General features: G+C 37.2%; 1 protein-coding gene across 5 annotated transcripts; it reads right to left on the bottom strand.

The window, feature by feature from the left end:
• Window positions 1–409: 409 nt before the first annotated feature.
• LOC128679754 (uncharacterized) lies at window positions 410–10,582 on the bottom strand. 5 transcript variants are annotated; one of them, XM_053762177.1, is made up of 15 exons: window positions 10,319–10,582; window positions 9,589–9,784; window positions 8,664–8,736; window positions 8,183–8,310; window positions 7,244–7,315; window positions 6,531–6,614; window positions 5,770–5,818; window positions 4,992–5,161; window positions 4,498–4,565; window positions 3,993–4,134; window positions 3,628–3,737; window positions 2,609–2,702; window positions 2,165–2,263; window positions 1,519–1,647; window positions 1,098–1,222 (listed from the first exon to the last, which is right to left on the bottom strand). In XM_053762177.1, the coding sequence occupies exons 1-14, from the start codon at window positions 10,493–10,495 to the stop codon at window positions 1,520–1,522; spliced, it is 1,590 nt and encodes a 529-aa protein (XP_053618152.1). In that variant the 5' UTR covers window positions 10,496–10,582; the 3' UTR covers window positions 1,098–1,222; window position 1,519. The 5 variants fall into 5 exon arrangements, with proteins under 5 accessions (XP_053618153.1, XP_053618151.1, XP_053618154.1 ...); XM_053762178.1 differs by lacking the exon at window positions 1,519–1,647 and having other exon boundaries at window positions 410–1,218; window positions 10,319–10,581; XM_053762176.1 differs by lacking the exon at window positions 1,519–1,647 and having other exon boundaries at window positions 410–1,222; window positions 10,319–10,580.
• Window positions 10,583–13,776: the final 3,194 nt, after the last annotated feature.

The following is a 13,776-nucleotide window of genomic DNA, read 5'->3' as shown; positions in this document are numbered from 1 at the left end:
AAAAACAGTAATGTGGTTCATTTAAGTAATTTTCTACTGTGTATGCAATAAAAATAATTATATGTAAGGGTAAACTTTTGTACTGTTTTATTTTAGCGGTGAATAATTTATTATACTTTTACGTGCCTTCCTCTATAAAATAAAACAATTTCAACAAATCATCTATAATATACTAGTAAGAAACAAATTTAATACATTATAAAGTTAAGAAATGAGCTTCCGAGTGCCTAATATAAAAACAAATGTTGAAACACGATACCTATTGTCTTATAATAAAAAAATTACACAATACTGCACCGATATTAGAAAGACATAACTAATACTACTTCAATCATTAGGACTAATATTATGCATGATAACTACGAAAAATAAAACATTGCACGTAATTGCGTCCACACGTTCTCGAAAAATAAAACATTGCACGTAATTGCGTCCACACGTTCTCCTTTTTACACGATATGGGTAAAAGAGACCGCATGTGGACGTCAGTAACGTGCTACGAGTATATATATGTTTCGTGTTTGAAATGATTTGGCCAGTTTACCGATCGAACAACGACACTATGACACAGAATAAGGTATTTCTTGTTACCATTTCCAGAAATGTCTAGATTAAATTATAATTTAAATTTCACAAAAGTAATTCGTACAGTTTATGTGCTCTTACGAAACCCAGACAATAATAATTGGGATTCTAATTTACGCACTCAACCATATATTATCGTAATTTGCTCTTTAGAATCGAAGTTAAGTAGTACGAAGAGCAGACGATAGAAGCAAAAAAAAAACCGGTTTTATTTCTAACCGAGGTATAATTATTTTAGAACAGCTACAGAATACCTAATATTAGCATGGCTATTGCTATAAAATCGTATGCAAAGAAGAATACGTACTGCCAATAGAAGAACATTGCTCTGTTGGTGCCAAAAGACAAAACACAGTAATATTGAAATGGGTTTACGCCTGGGCATAAATCTTGCCCGGCGTAAACCGGGTAAAAGCCGGGTAAAACCAACATAAAACCATCTCAGAGCAATACACGTTGAAAGGCCGTAAAATAATACTTCTTTCAAAATTCCATAATCACATTTTGGTAGTCTTGCAGTCCTCACCGCTGCCGGCGCCGGCTCCCGACTTTGCTTCTTGGCAGATATTGGTGGGGATGATGTTTGGGTTCACGTCACGACCGTGGCGATGTACGGAACCCTTCGGTTTGGAACTGTCTGTGTGAAAGAGAGGTCTGCTGATATATTTTCTCTTATTATATAAAAAAAAGAAATATATATTCCTTTTGGTGCGCTGATAGTGACCAAAAACGGTGAAATAATTAATTTCCTACAAAGCATTTTGGGACACATCAACTTGGAAGTAATTAAGTAATTATTATGGACCTTCTAGCTATATTAAATCACATAATAAATTAAGTATATTCCGACGGTTTTTATCGCAACAGAACAACAGACTTAATGACATCGGTTGACATTTAAGTTTTTCTTAGAAGAAAAATATGATAATCTACCTTAAATTTTACGGTTCGATGAGTGTAATTCAGTGAATTCAATATAGCTAGTAGATGAAAATTCGCAGTCGTCAGTTTTAACGAGTGTGTGCGAACAGGGGTGCCACTCCGACCACCTGAAGCGACCAACTGAAACAGAACCAACTAGTTTTCAGTCCCAACCAGCGAAGCGGTGGTGGTCCAGTGGTTAAAACGCCTGTGAATCGATAGGTCCCAGGTTCGAATCCCATTTTCTTTTGAATATGTGTGTTCGACGTGTTTGTTGCACTTTAAATAACGTAGTATATCTATTCTATCCTCGAGCCATAGATCTGTAAAACGCGGCCGATTTTGATGATGGTTTTTTTATAGATACCTACCACTATATCTATACACTATTTGCAGATGAAGGTAATAAGTGTACATAATTTATTATGGTTTTTTATCCTAACGAAGCCAACACGGCCAGTTAGTCCATACTTCCATATTATCTAATATTATAAAGAAACAATATTTCTATTTCTATTTTTTGTTTGTAATAAATAAACTTAAAAACTACTTGACTAATTTGTCATGACATTTGGTCAGGTGTAACAAAGGGAACTTTTTTATAATAGTTTTCAAGCGAAGCCGGGACGGGCCGCTAGTAAATAATATACAGCGATACCGTCAAGCTCCTGGTATGAAGAGAAAATGGCCTCCTTGTAATTGCCGTAGCCGTCACACTCCACGTCCGAGCCGGTGCGACATTTGTCGCGGGCGCAATCTGTCAAATTCATTGATTAAAATTGTCTGTACATGATCTACATGCTGACAAAAAAAAATACATAAACCACGATAAGCCAAACAAATTAAATGGTAAGTATATAAAATAAATTTTAGCTCTTGTGATTGATTAAAATTATTGCCTACTTTCCAATTAATCAAATGAGATATTTTTTTCTAATGTCATAAACAAAAAATATATAGAACTTGGTATGGCAGTATAATGCTATGACGTCACGATATTTGGAGTCAAAATGCATTGGTAATATCCGTCCGTATAGATTTCGCGTGATTTTGCTCACAAACTTTTACGCATTTGTAATAGATATTAGTAGGAATGACATACCGCAGTTCATATTAGACACTTCTACCCTCGGCACCTTGATTCCTTCGATGAATGTTCCATCTTCCAGAGCGCAATAACAGATAAACTGACGACACTATAAAGCAGAATGAAGAGAAGACACTACAATAAGCACAATACGAGTAAATAGTTTAGTAGAACCAGGAGGGCTACGATGAGACATAAAACACGAAGCACTTAATTGCGTCCACATGTTCTCTCTTATTTACACGGTGCGTACACGATATGGGAGAGAGAGAGACAGCATGCTCGACGTTAGTAACGTGCTACGCTACGTGTTTGTATGTTTCGTTTCTTTCAGACATCGAGAATATCCACCACGGTTATGTGCGGATCAAAAGTGTTAGGAGTTCCAGAACGTTAAATAAATATATATATATATTAGGACAAATCACGCAGATTAAGATAGCCTAGCCCCAAAGTAAGTTCGAGACTTGTGTTATGGTATACAAACTGAACGATACTATATTTTATAACAAATACATATATAGATAAACATCGAAGACCCAGGCTAATCAGAAAAAGATAATTTTTTATCATGACTCGACCGGGATCGAACCCTTTCGGTTCAGAGACAAGCATTTTACCACTGCGCCACTGAGGTCGTCATAACGTTCATGGTGATTACGGGTACTAAGTACGATAGCTGCAATCTGGTAGGGTATTGACCCTTTCAATATGTGCAGCTGCGGTCCCAGCCATTGTGAAAACGTTCTAAGACAAGATATGCCAGTATGTTGTCTTGTAGAAAAGCTACCAATCCCTACCTTATCTATGGACCGAGACACCAAATCAAGTAAAACCATTCCCAGCCATGTATATAGCATGCAGATTATGTGCAGACAAGCCACTGAAGCGAGGAAATGCAGAATGAAAGCCACGGTTGCGGTTATATCTGATCGGAGTATCCTTACATTAAAAAGAAGTCCCCAGTCGTGTCTGTCTATCTGTCTAGTCACTGAAACAACACTTCTTGTTCCTTACAGTTGAATTAATCTTACCTGCACAGGCGAATATAGCCATAACGGAGAGCACTGAGGGGCGTCGTAATGCAGATGGCCGTTAGAACCGTACTTCTTCTTGAAGAACTTCAACTCGGTTTTACATGGCTCTGCCAATATTCAGAAGTGATAAGTTTATTGGCGAAACACAAACTTCGATAATAGGTATGACGTGGACATAACTAGATTTAATATTAAATACAAAATTATGCCTAAATATGTCGCAGCGGTTGTCCAATAGGGTCTTGCTCAGCAGATAGTCACAGCGGTGCACTGCAGTGCTATGTTACATTTTTTCTTTTCAATTTATGTACTTTATACTTTGCATTTTGTTATGTGCATAGAAGTTATTTAAAACTGTTTACCATTAGCTTGTCCCTCCTCGTCGTCTCGTTTCCTCCGCTCGCCGGTGACCGTCGCCGAGCTGACGATGTGTATGTCCTGGCAGCGACCCTGTCTGCAGACCAGCCCGTCGTCACAACCTGGCTCCAGGAACTCCTCCTCTACCTACCATACATGAAAAAATGAGTCATAAATGTCTTGAGTTCTCTCAGCCGTTGAGCTCTCTCTCTCTCTCTCTCTCTCTCTCTCTCATCTGAGCATTTTCCCGGTAGCTTCTCAGCCACTGATTGTCGGAGCTAAGGGTTCGCTGTCCTGAACTCTGCATCTTTACCTTTTGTATTAAACTTACCATAAGCTCAATTCCTAGCACGAATAACGCTATTTTTGAGGATATTTTCCCCGTGGTTCTAGTTGCTTAGAGCTCGTTCCTGTGTTTGTGTCCCCATGTACCCATGTGTACCCATGACACTAGTTTAGAATAAGCAATAATTCATACGCCAATTAGTTAAGTTCTACAAGTTATACTACCTCAATTTCCTTAGAGCCGTTCACATTGTGAAAAGTTTTCTTAAATTCAGCGCATTTTTGATCTAATTCTGGAAAGGAGAAAAAGTCTTATTTATACAGGTTGGCTGGTATCTAACGGTACCTAACCTTCAAAAGGTACATAAAAACTAACATCTTTTGTTCTACGACTTTTGTATAAACGTGATATCTCATTTTTTTAGTTTTAATGTCGTTTCTATAAAACGTTCACTCTATGTTCGATTCCGCTACATAACGCTACTGTACTGCCTCGTGTTGCTTGGCTATTACATAGAGTTAAGATGAATAGAATCGCAAATTAGATTGTATTTTTTTTAATATGAAAAAAAAACTATGAATCACGAAAAGTCGCAGAATAAAAATTGCTTACTTTGATGTACCCAAGTAGTCTTTGGGAGGTAGCGTTTGATACCTGTATATAAAGTTAGGTGTCCAAACTGAAACGACTTTTATGGACCTTTAACGAGTCAACTCACGGTAAAACATGGTGCATTGCCCGCAGCAGTTGCACTGCTCACGGTCCGGTATGAAAGCCCCCGGGGCGCAGTCCCACTCGTGCACGAACTGGTGTTTGCACGCGTAGCCGCGGCACGAGACAGGACACTCCTTGCCGTTCATTAGCGGGGAGTAGCGGAAGCTTCGGCGGCTAAAATTGTATGAATCGGTACTGTGTAGTGAACTATTTGTTATACTATAGTATAATAATAGTACAGCACTATGTCAAACGTAGCGAGACTCGGTGCAGAAGGTCTACCACGAAACATACGTCCACATGCTGTCTCATGTTCCAATATCGTGTAAACATCGTGTAAAAAAGAGAGAACGTGATGTTTCGTGGTAGACCCCAGGTACGCCACATTAAGTCTCTATATAGTGTATAGATTAGTAAAGTACAAAAGTTCATTTGTTAGACAAATTAATAAAAAAGAACCCCGACTATCAATATTAATTTCACTTCAACTTTTGAAGGGCTGAACCGATTGTGATCAAATATATATATGAACTATCGCGTAAATTTTAGCTATCAAATTAAAAAATACCGCATCCAAATCGATTCATCAGTTGATGCTCATCAATACGGTGCCAAGTACACAGACAGATAGACACACTCAGCGGTCAAACTTGTAACACCCCTCTTTTGCATCGAGGTGTATCATCATCAGTCATTGACAGCCATTTTTATCCAACTACAAGTAGGGTTATATATAAAGTTTTTTTTTTAATATATTAGCAAATTATTTAAAACATACATACACATTTACTAGTGTGTCTTTCGGCATCGTAGGGCTGGCGACCGGAACACCTAAAAATATTATAGTGAACATTATTTACTAATTAACTAATACAAACAAGTCCAATATCACTAAATTCAAAGCTAACTTTTGTAGTAAAGTAAAGGGTAAGTAAACTGTTTGGACAACTAGACAGATCGGGCAATTATATCGATCTTTCTGGAGGAAAAATGCGTTACACAATGTGGCTATTTGTGACTCTTTAGAAAAAGTAAGTCATCACAGTAATTTTTATCCTATAGGCAAGGGTTCGTACCGCACCACGTAAAGTAAGATTTTAAAGCGCGTTTGACAACATGAGAACATGTTGTACTTATGTATATATCGCGAACGCTCAAGCTAGGATTTCGATTAACATAATTTCGCTATGTTCAGAAGACTTACCGTCTTCTGAACATACCACCGTACCACGAAACATACAAATTCGTAGCACGTTACTAACGTCCATTGCCGTCCTTCTTACCAGATCTTGTAAAAAACAAAGAACGTGTGGACGGAATGATCTACTACGTGTTTTATGTTTCATGGTAGCCCCCCAGAGTAGTTTAAATCAAAAATTCCAATCGAAATCAAAATCGTTTATTTCCAATTTATGACCGAGTGCAAACCCATCTACGAGCTAACAAAAAAAAACTATTATGCCTACAATACGGCTCCGACGCTTAGTGGCTGAAGAAGAAAAGGAAAACGAATGATGAGAGAGAATCAAGTTTAAATACTCACATCTCCTCAGGGTTTTGTCACACCGGAGAGCCCTGTACTCCTGCTCAGGGTGACCCCAGTAAGGGTTGCAGCCGGCTCTGAAATCTAACATTTGTATCGTATAACTACATACAGAATGATTTCTTATACATTGACCTTACTTATTATATCTACATGCTCAGTCGATGGTACTGAACAACTTTTCGTATGGAAGCAACCTTGAAATCGCGAAAAAACAATCAGCTGACCCATACATTTTCCTTAATATAATTTTGTATGGAACTGCTGTTTTTTTTTTCGCGATTTCGGGTTTACTGCCATACGAAAATTTGTTGTATCATGGACTGAGCATGTATACAAAATAATGGCAATGTATAAAAAGTCACCCTGTATGTATTTGAAAGAAAGAAATCATTTAATCGACATACAAATAATTAAAGTTGGATCGCTCGACTAAAAGAGATATCGTATATTTTTGTGCATACTAATATTATGAATGTGAAAGTGTGTTTGTTTGTCCGTCTTTCACGACAAAACGGAACGTGAGATGATTTTGGTGTGGAGATAGTTGGAGAGCATATTATGTACTATAGTTTTCTTGACACAAATGCATAATTCACAACCCACCCATAATGTACTTTCAAAAGTTATTGAAAATCGGCCCATCCTAGTGTCCATAGGCTGCGATCACCACTTACCATCAGCCAGGACGCATTTCATAAAAAAATACTAACCTATAGAAGTGACCGGCAGAAATTCCTCAAAATCAAAGTTGTATTCATCTTGGACGCAGGACTGGTCGAGTTCTGAAAATGAATCAAGATCGAGATATCTCTCTCTCTCTCTCTCTCTCTCTCTCTCTCTCTCTCTCTCTCTCTCTCACCTGAGTGACTTCCTGGTTGCCACCTCGCCATAGAGCGTCGGAGCTCAAGGTCCGCTATCCTACATTTTCTCCTCCACTTCGCACGATCGGCATCCCTAGTTGTCAGACTATCGTCACGCAAATCATCGTTGATGACAACAAACCAGTACTTATCCGTTTGCTCCTTCCAGAACCAGGTGGAAGCGGCAAAATCTTTTTTTTTTTGAGTCGTTATAGCTATTAATATAATGTGAGACCATGTGGCCACTCTTATCGCTTTGACGTGAGCCTCGTAGAGGTCTTTGGGACAGTTGGAGTAAGACTGTAAATGATCAATTCACTGGACAGCACTATAATAGCAGAAATTGTGGTTACAGTTACTACATATCCCGAACCCCACTTAACCCGGTTTTCTTGGCATCTCTCTCCCAACACCAGCCAGTCCGTTTAAGGACTTACAGATTACCCAGAGCTGTTTGTCACCCTGTGGGAGCTTCTCATCAGGAGTGAAATCGGGATGAAAGTTGATGTTAGGTTTAGTTTAAGTTTTTCTGGACATAAGATACATAGATGTCATTAGGAAATCGCGGTTCAGGAAATCATAAAATGGGAGTACATTTTATGATTTCCTGAACCGCGCTAGGAAACCGTATCAGTATATGGCCTATGAATTTCAATTTTCTCGTCTAGATGCGCAGCTTCATACTGGGTTTTCTCCGTAGCCTGTTTCATCACACCTAGACTAGATTTCTGGTCATGTCCAGTGGGAATATCTCTGCCGAGTTGTACCCAATAAAGTAACCCAAGTTACCTCTGTAGAAGATGCACTCGTCACAACATCTGCATTGGTTGTAATCAGCCGGCAGGAACATGGTTCGCCATTTGCCGTACTTCCTGTCACAGTACGTGCGGAACTCTGATGGTAGAACTCTTCTCTCCCTGTGGGAGCAGAAGATAGTTTTAAAAACCATATAAGTATATCATCATATTTATCATCATAACCTATATATATATACTAATAATTATGAATGCGAAAGTGTCTGTCTGTCACGCACGGTCTAAACCGCTGGGCCAATTTTGATGAAATTTTTACATAGATATAGTTTAGCTAGTGACCCAAGGTTAAACAGGGAGTTAGTAAATAATAATATAAAAAAGGTGAGATTATTTTTTATAATAAAAAATAGGTAATTCATAACTTCATTGAAATGGTGGTCTTCACCTCCACAATATTTTGTAGACGGCCCTGGGCTTTGGGACATCACAGCAGAGAGGAAGATAGAAAGTCTTACTTGCAAGAATCTCGAAACAGCTCACATTCCGTAAAGTTGCTGAAGTGAGGACACTGCGGGCAGATCTGGTAATCTGGAACAGGTCAAAGCATCAGAAATCTACCTATACTTTTATTATATAGAGGTAAGCGTTTGTGAGTTTGCGCCTCAAACATACAAATGTTTGAGAGTAATCTCCGAAACTATCGAACCGATTTCAAAAGATTTTTCGTACATTATCCAAGATTGCTATAGGCTATATTTTATATCAAAATTCCCACGGGAGTGAAGCCCCTGGTAACATCTAGTCGATAATAAAATGATGGAATTGTGTCACATATATATTAGTTTCCCTCATGGCCGAGGATCGTGGTCATTATGTAGAATGGAAGCCACACAACGGCTTTCTGGGCCATATAATCATGTGGTTTGCCATTGCCTTCTCCATTTCACAAACTAGTTGATAAATCATCAACTAGAAAACGTGCACCTGTTTTCTCAAAATATTTTCCTTAACCGGAATTAATGGTGTTCTTTTTGTCATGTTTCTTCCTCAGATTTTAAGCGTCGGAGCCCAGGTTCCGCTTTCCTACTTTATCGTCTCCACTCCACATGGTCGTCGGCATCCCTAGTTGTCAGACCATTGTCACGCATATCATACTTGACGACATCAAGCCAACATACTCGTAGATATCTTGAGTCTGTCTCTACTGCCAGGTGACAATAGGGCACGTCTCACTGCGAGCCGAATCGATGATGAGATCTAAACAGCAAGTCGCACTATGCTCACGGTCACCCCTAACAACTTAGGATGCCGAAGAACGTGCGAAGTGAAGAAGAAAAAGCAGGAAGGTCCTGGTAAGCGGGTCCTGAGTTTCACCGCTCAATGACCGTGGAAATGAACACGAGAGAGAGAGCTCGTGAGAGAGAGACAAATAATACTTACCAATGTTGGTCCTGCAAATTGGTCTGACAGTTCTCCTGCTGGGCAGTTGCAGCACACTCCCGCTGGAGACACTCTGCTCGCACTTGTCGTAGTCTATCTCATTCTCATCATTTCTGACGAGAGTTAGGATCTCTGTCTCCCTCCAATACTCACTGGTGTCGTGCTTTTGGTCTATCAGCATTATGAACGGAAAGTACTGGAAATATATGTAAAGTAAAAGCATTTTACAGAAAGTAGCTTTTGCCAGCGGCTTCACCCGCGTGAATTTCCCATGGGAACAATTAATTTTTCCGGGATGAATATGGTATCCAGTCCTTCCCCGTACTTGAAAGTTATGCAAAATTTCAAGATTATGGTAACTAATAAATAAAGCGTAACAAACAAACTTACATTATATTTATAGGAATAAACTATTAGTTAGGATTACGAGTATGCCCTTATAAAAATACTACGACTGCTGAAAAGAAATGCCGAAAGAAACTCATAACAGTATTAAAAGAAAACATCGTGAGGAAACCTGCGCGGTTGTTGACTATACAGGTGTGCATGCGACTACTTGACACTAGATGGCGGTAGGTAAGGGTAAATTCATGTCAGATGGCTTTAGGCGATGCATTTAACGCTTTTCGAATGACGTTCAAAAAGGGGTTCAAATCACTAACCTAGAATGACACATACCTACCTATAGATATATTTATCATTAATGAAACATAGAAGCCTTTGAACTTACAGTAAGATTTGAACTTGGCGAGACATCATCCGACTCACGCTTGACCGTTTTTAGAAATTTATCTGTTCCATTAACAAATGTCTGGTTCACAATCAGCAGTGGCACAACATTTTCGCCCGCTGCATGACAACAGAAATATGAAATTAATATCCCATGAAAAAGTAGCAAGAGTTTCATGTTTTGTTCTGTTTTTGTTGATACCTATTTTTTTTTGAAAAATTTTTGTCATCTGTCTGTGTCAGTCATATTTTATTAGCCCCGGAACAGAAGGTGGAACGCGACCCGGTCTAAGCATTTTAAATTTCGAAATGCTCGCTACGTTTGTGGTCTCTTGCATAGACACGCAAAGCAAAACTACGTAGCATACTCAAATGAGATAAAAGATTACTATACAACTTTTCGGCTCAATCGGCGCTGTCTCGTTTTGTTCTTATGTAATTTTAATATGGACATCTCTTTCTCTGTCTACGGGCTAATACGAAGCGGTAGATTAGGACACACAGAGGGGTAAAAGATTTTGCACTCTATCCCGTTTCTTCTCATGTATTTTTAATACTCATTTCCCTTTCTTGTGTTGAGCGAAACGAAAAATATGCCGAAGTCAGTCTTATCTGTCAACAAGTGTCTTGATTCCCGCCAATCCGAAGTGTCATGACCTATGCTCCTTATTCATTCACTAAATGTTGCTCGGTGCTTCGCTCCCATGGGAATTTTGAGATAAAATGTAGCCTATAGGATAATGAACCAATGGTGAAATAATTTTTGAAATCGGTTCGATAGTTTCAGAATTTATCCGCCTCAAACATACAAACTCACAAACGCTTACCTCTTTATAATAATAATGTAGATAATAAAGGACTGTGCGTCAATCACAGGCCCCAACTGCGGCTGTTGATGATGATAATGACACGTCTCTTGGCAGAAGGGTTTCCGCAAAGAATAAATGGCAGAAGTTGCAAGTTTCACCGTCTGTTCTGGCCCTTATTCTTCCTTAAAATTTATTTATGACGTTCACATAAAGAGTTCATTAAAGATCTTGTCATTTTATTTATATTGTGTGGATACTGAATTCAAAATTAAAACTAAATTAAACTAAACAAATTAATATTAATTTATTAAACATAAATTAATTACTTATCTAAAAGTGCCCGTGTGGCATTGTGCCAAGAACGCTGCCTGCATTTCTATTTTGGACAGTCATGTACATAATAAACCTACTTTCTGCATTGTAGCCTGAACCTGTAAAAAAGTTAAAAACATATTATAACCTGAAGTATGTTTTTTCTCTTTCTGCCAATGGCAATTATTATAAAGTACGACAGTGACAAAACATATTTTAGCTTAACAACTTTAAGCTAAAATATGCTTTGTCACTGTACACCTAAACTTTTTTATGAAGAACGGGGTGAGAGTGGTGTGTTTTGCGAGGGTTCGCATCTGACCAGATAAAACCGGTCTAGACCGGATTTGAAAAGAATACACCGGTTTCCGCCGGATTTCATTTGGGACCGAATTTTTAGTTATCCACCTATAAGAGTTTTACAACGATTCTACTGAAAAATCCTTTTCTTTTAAGCTGTTGCTAGTTGCTAGAAAAATAAGTAGTAAGTACCTACTTAGTACTGAATGTACAAGTTATATTAAAATTAATAAATTTTATTAAAACGTATTACCTATTATGTATCACGATATATTTCATAATAATTCGTTTTAATTGTATTTTCTACAACTTGGACTTGTAATTGATACGAGATTCCTCTAAGTTTAAAGATACGAGATTGCTCTAAGTTTGTTACACATGCTAATTATCTCACATAATTAGCATTTGTAACTTAGAGCAATTATGTCCAAATTGTCTATTTTAAAATATAAACTCCCATATCATACCTTGCGAATGTTGTGTATGTCTTTGGCTGATAGTATTATTAACTATGGTGTAAGTAGTTACGGCAGAACATACAAGACACATATTGAAAATATTTATAAATTACAATTAAGATTACTTAAGACAATCACCCCAAAAATAATTAAAAATAAATACAAACTTAATGATGCGGACTTATTTAGGCATTGTAAAGTTATAAATATATATGTTAAAATGGAAATTGTGTGTGAAAACCTAAAAAAAAAAGATCATTAAAAGTTAAAACTAGAAGCTCGGGTTTGCGCAACTTAACATACCTACCTAGATATACCCTACCTTCAGTTAACAATGTTCACGGTAAAAGAATGTGGGAGTATTTTCTGCCATCTATTTTGAATGAATACCCTAACAATATTTGTGAGCAAATAAATAATTTGGAAACCAGTATAACCAAATGTAAATTAATGCTTAAGAACTATATATTAACGGAGTAAATTTGTAATGAGTAGTGACTCGCCTTACCACGTATAAACCTATATAGGTTTTTGTTGGTGGTGCTTGTATTTTTCATATAAATTATTGTAACATAAATAAAGAAATAAAAAAAAAACAAAAGAGAGGATATTTTTTACACAAATGGTAAAAAGGGTTTATTTTTACCATTTGGAACCTTATTTTCGATTTATTTAACGTCTTACGTTCATACGAAACTGTCCAAATGCGCTGGTCAATTATCTATCCCGCAGAGTCGAGACACAATGGAAAAACAATTTTTGCACCGATTCGTAAGGTGACAATTGTGTCTCGATTCTCCACGGTTAACGGTTAAACATTGGTACCATACGTGTGTCTCAAATTTTCGATTAATACACAGGAAGTATATTTTCTACACACTTCCTTAACCTTGTATATATAAGCTTATTAAACAGAACAAAAACAGTTATTTTTTTAACACATAAGGCTATTAATTCATTTTATTTCTTAGCGAAAACTAAAAAGATATTTTAACAGATTTTGCCAAACAAAATATAGAATTTTAGTAGAAAGCTTCATAGTTCTCTATAATACAATCAAGTCACAGTAAACTAAAAAGAATTTAGTGGCCACCGTTTTCGATTTAGTCAACTGTAATATATAATGATATAATAAATAATGAAAAACTATTTTACTATTCTTTATCTACTTTAGCATAACATCTTTAAAAAAAATTCGCTTAGAAATAAAAGGAATTGATAAAAATAAGTGACGCGGATGTGGCGCTACTGTCGCTCCCAACAACATTGTTCCTTATGTACAACCTTCTATCGTGGTACGATCTCTATGTAATACTACTTTTATTTCATGTATCTGTGAAAATACCAATAAAGTAAGTAGGTATTGAAAATGTTCAAAATTAAATAATTTGTTTGTTGTTGTTATATTCGAAAAGCAAATCGATGTAGAACAAGTCGAAAAATACCTATATATTTGACATTTAATTAATCTGAAATATTTAGTAATATCCGAAAAATTGGTCCAAAATAAAAAATAAAAGTAAACCAAAATACAAGAGGATAATAATTTTGTTTAGCCGGCACTTTCTTTGGATCAAAAA

The sequence above is a fragment of the Plodia interpunctella genome, chromosome 22 (assembly GCF_027563975.2).
Source record: "Plodia interpunctella isolate USDA-ARS_2022_Savannah chromosome 22, ilPloInte3.2, whole genome shotgun sequence".
Lineage (NCBI taxonomy): Eukaryota > Metazoa > Arthropoda > Insecta > Lepidoptera > Pyralidae > Plodia > Plodia interpunctella.
Note: the sequence above shows the minus strand (reverse complement) of the source record. Positions and strands in the feature narration are given on the sequence as shown.

Excerpts from the sequence above, each read along its gene's own strand:
- LOC128679754 (XM_053762176.1), bottom strand. The coding sequence starts at position 10,495 with ATGAAACTCTTGCTACTTTTTCATGGGATATTAATTTCATATTTCTGT. Across the intron at positions 6,615-7,243 it reads TCTGCCGGTCACTTCTATAG|ATTTCAGAGCCGGCTGCAAC; the intron begins GTTAGTATTTTT and ends TACAAATGTTAG. Across the intron at positions 4,135-4,497 it reads ACGGCTCTAAGGAAATTGAG|GTAGAGGAGGAGTTCCTGGA; the intron begins GTAGTATAACTT and ends CATGTATGGTAG.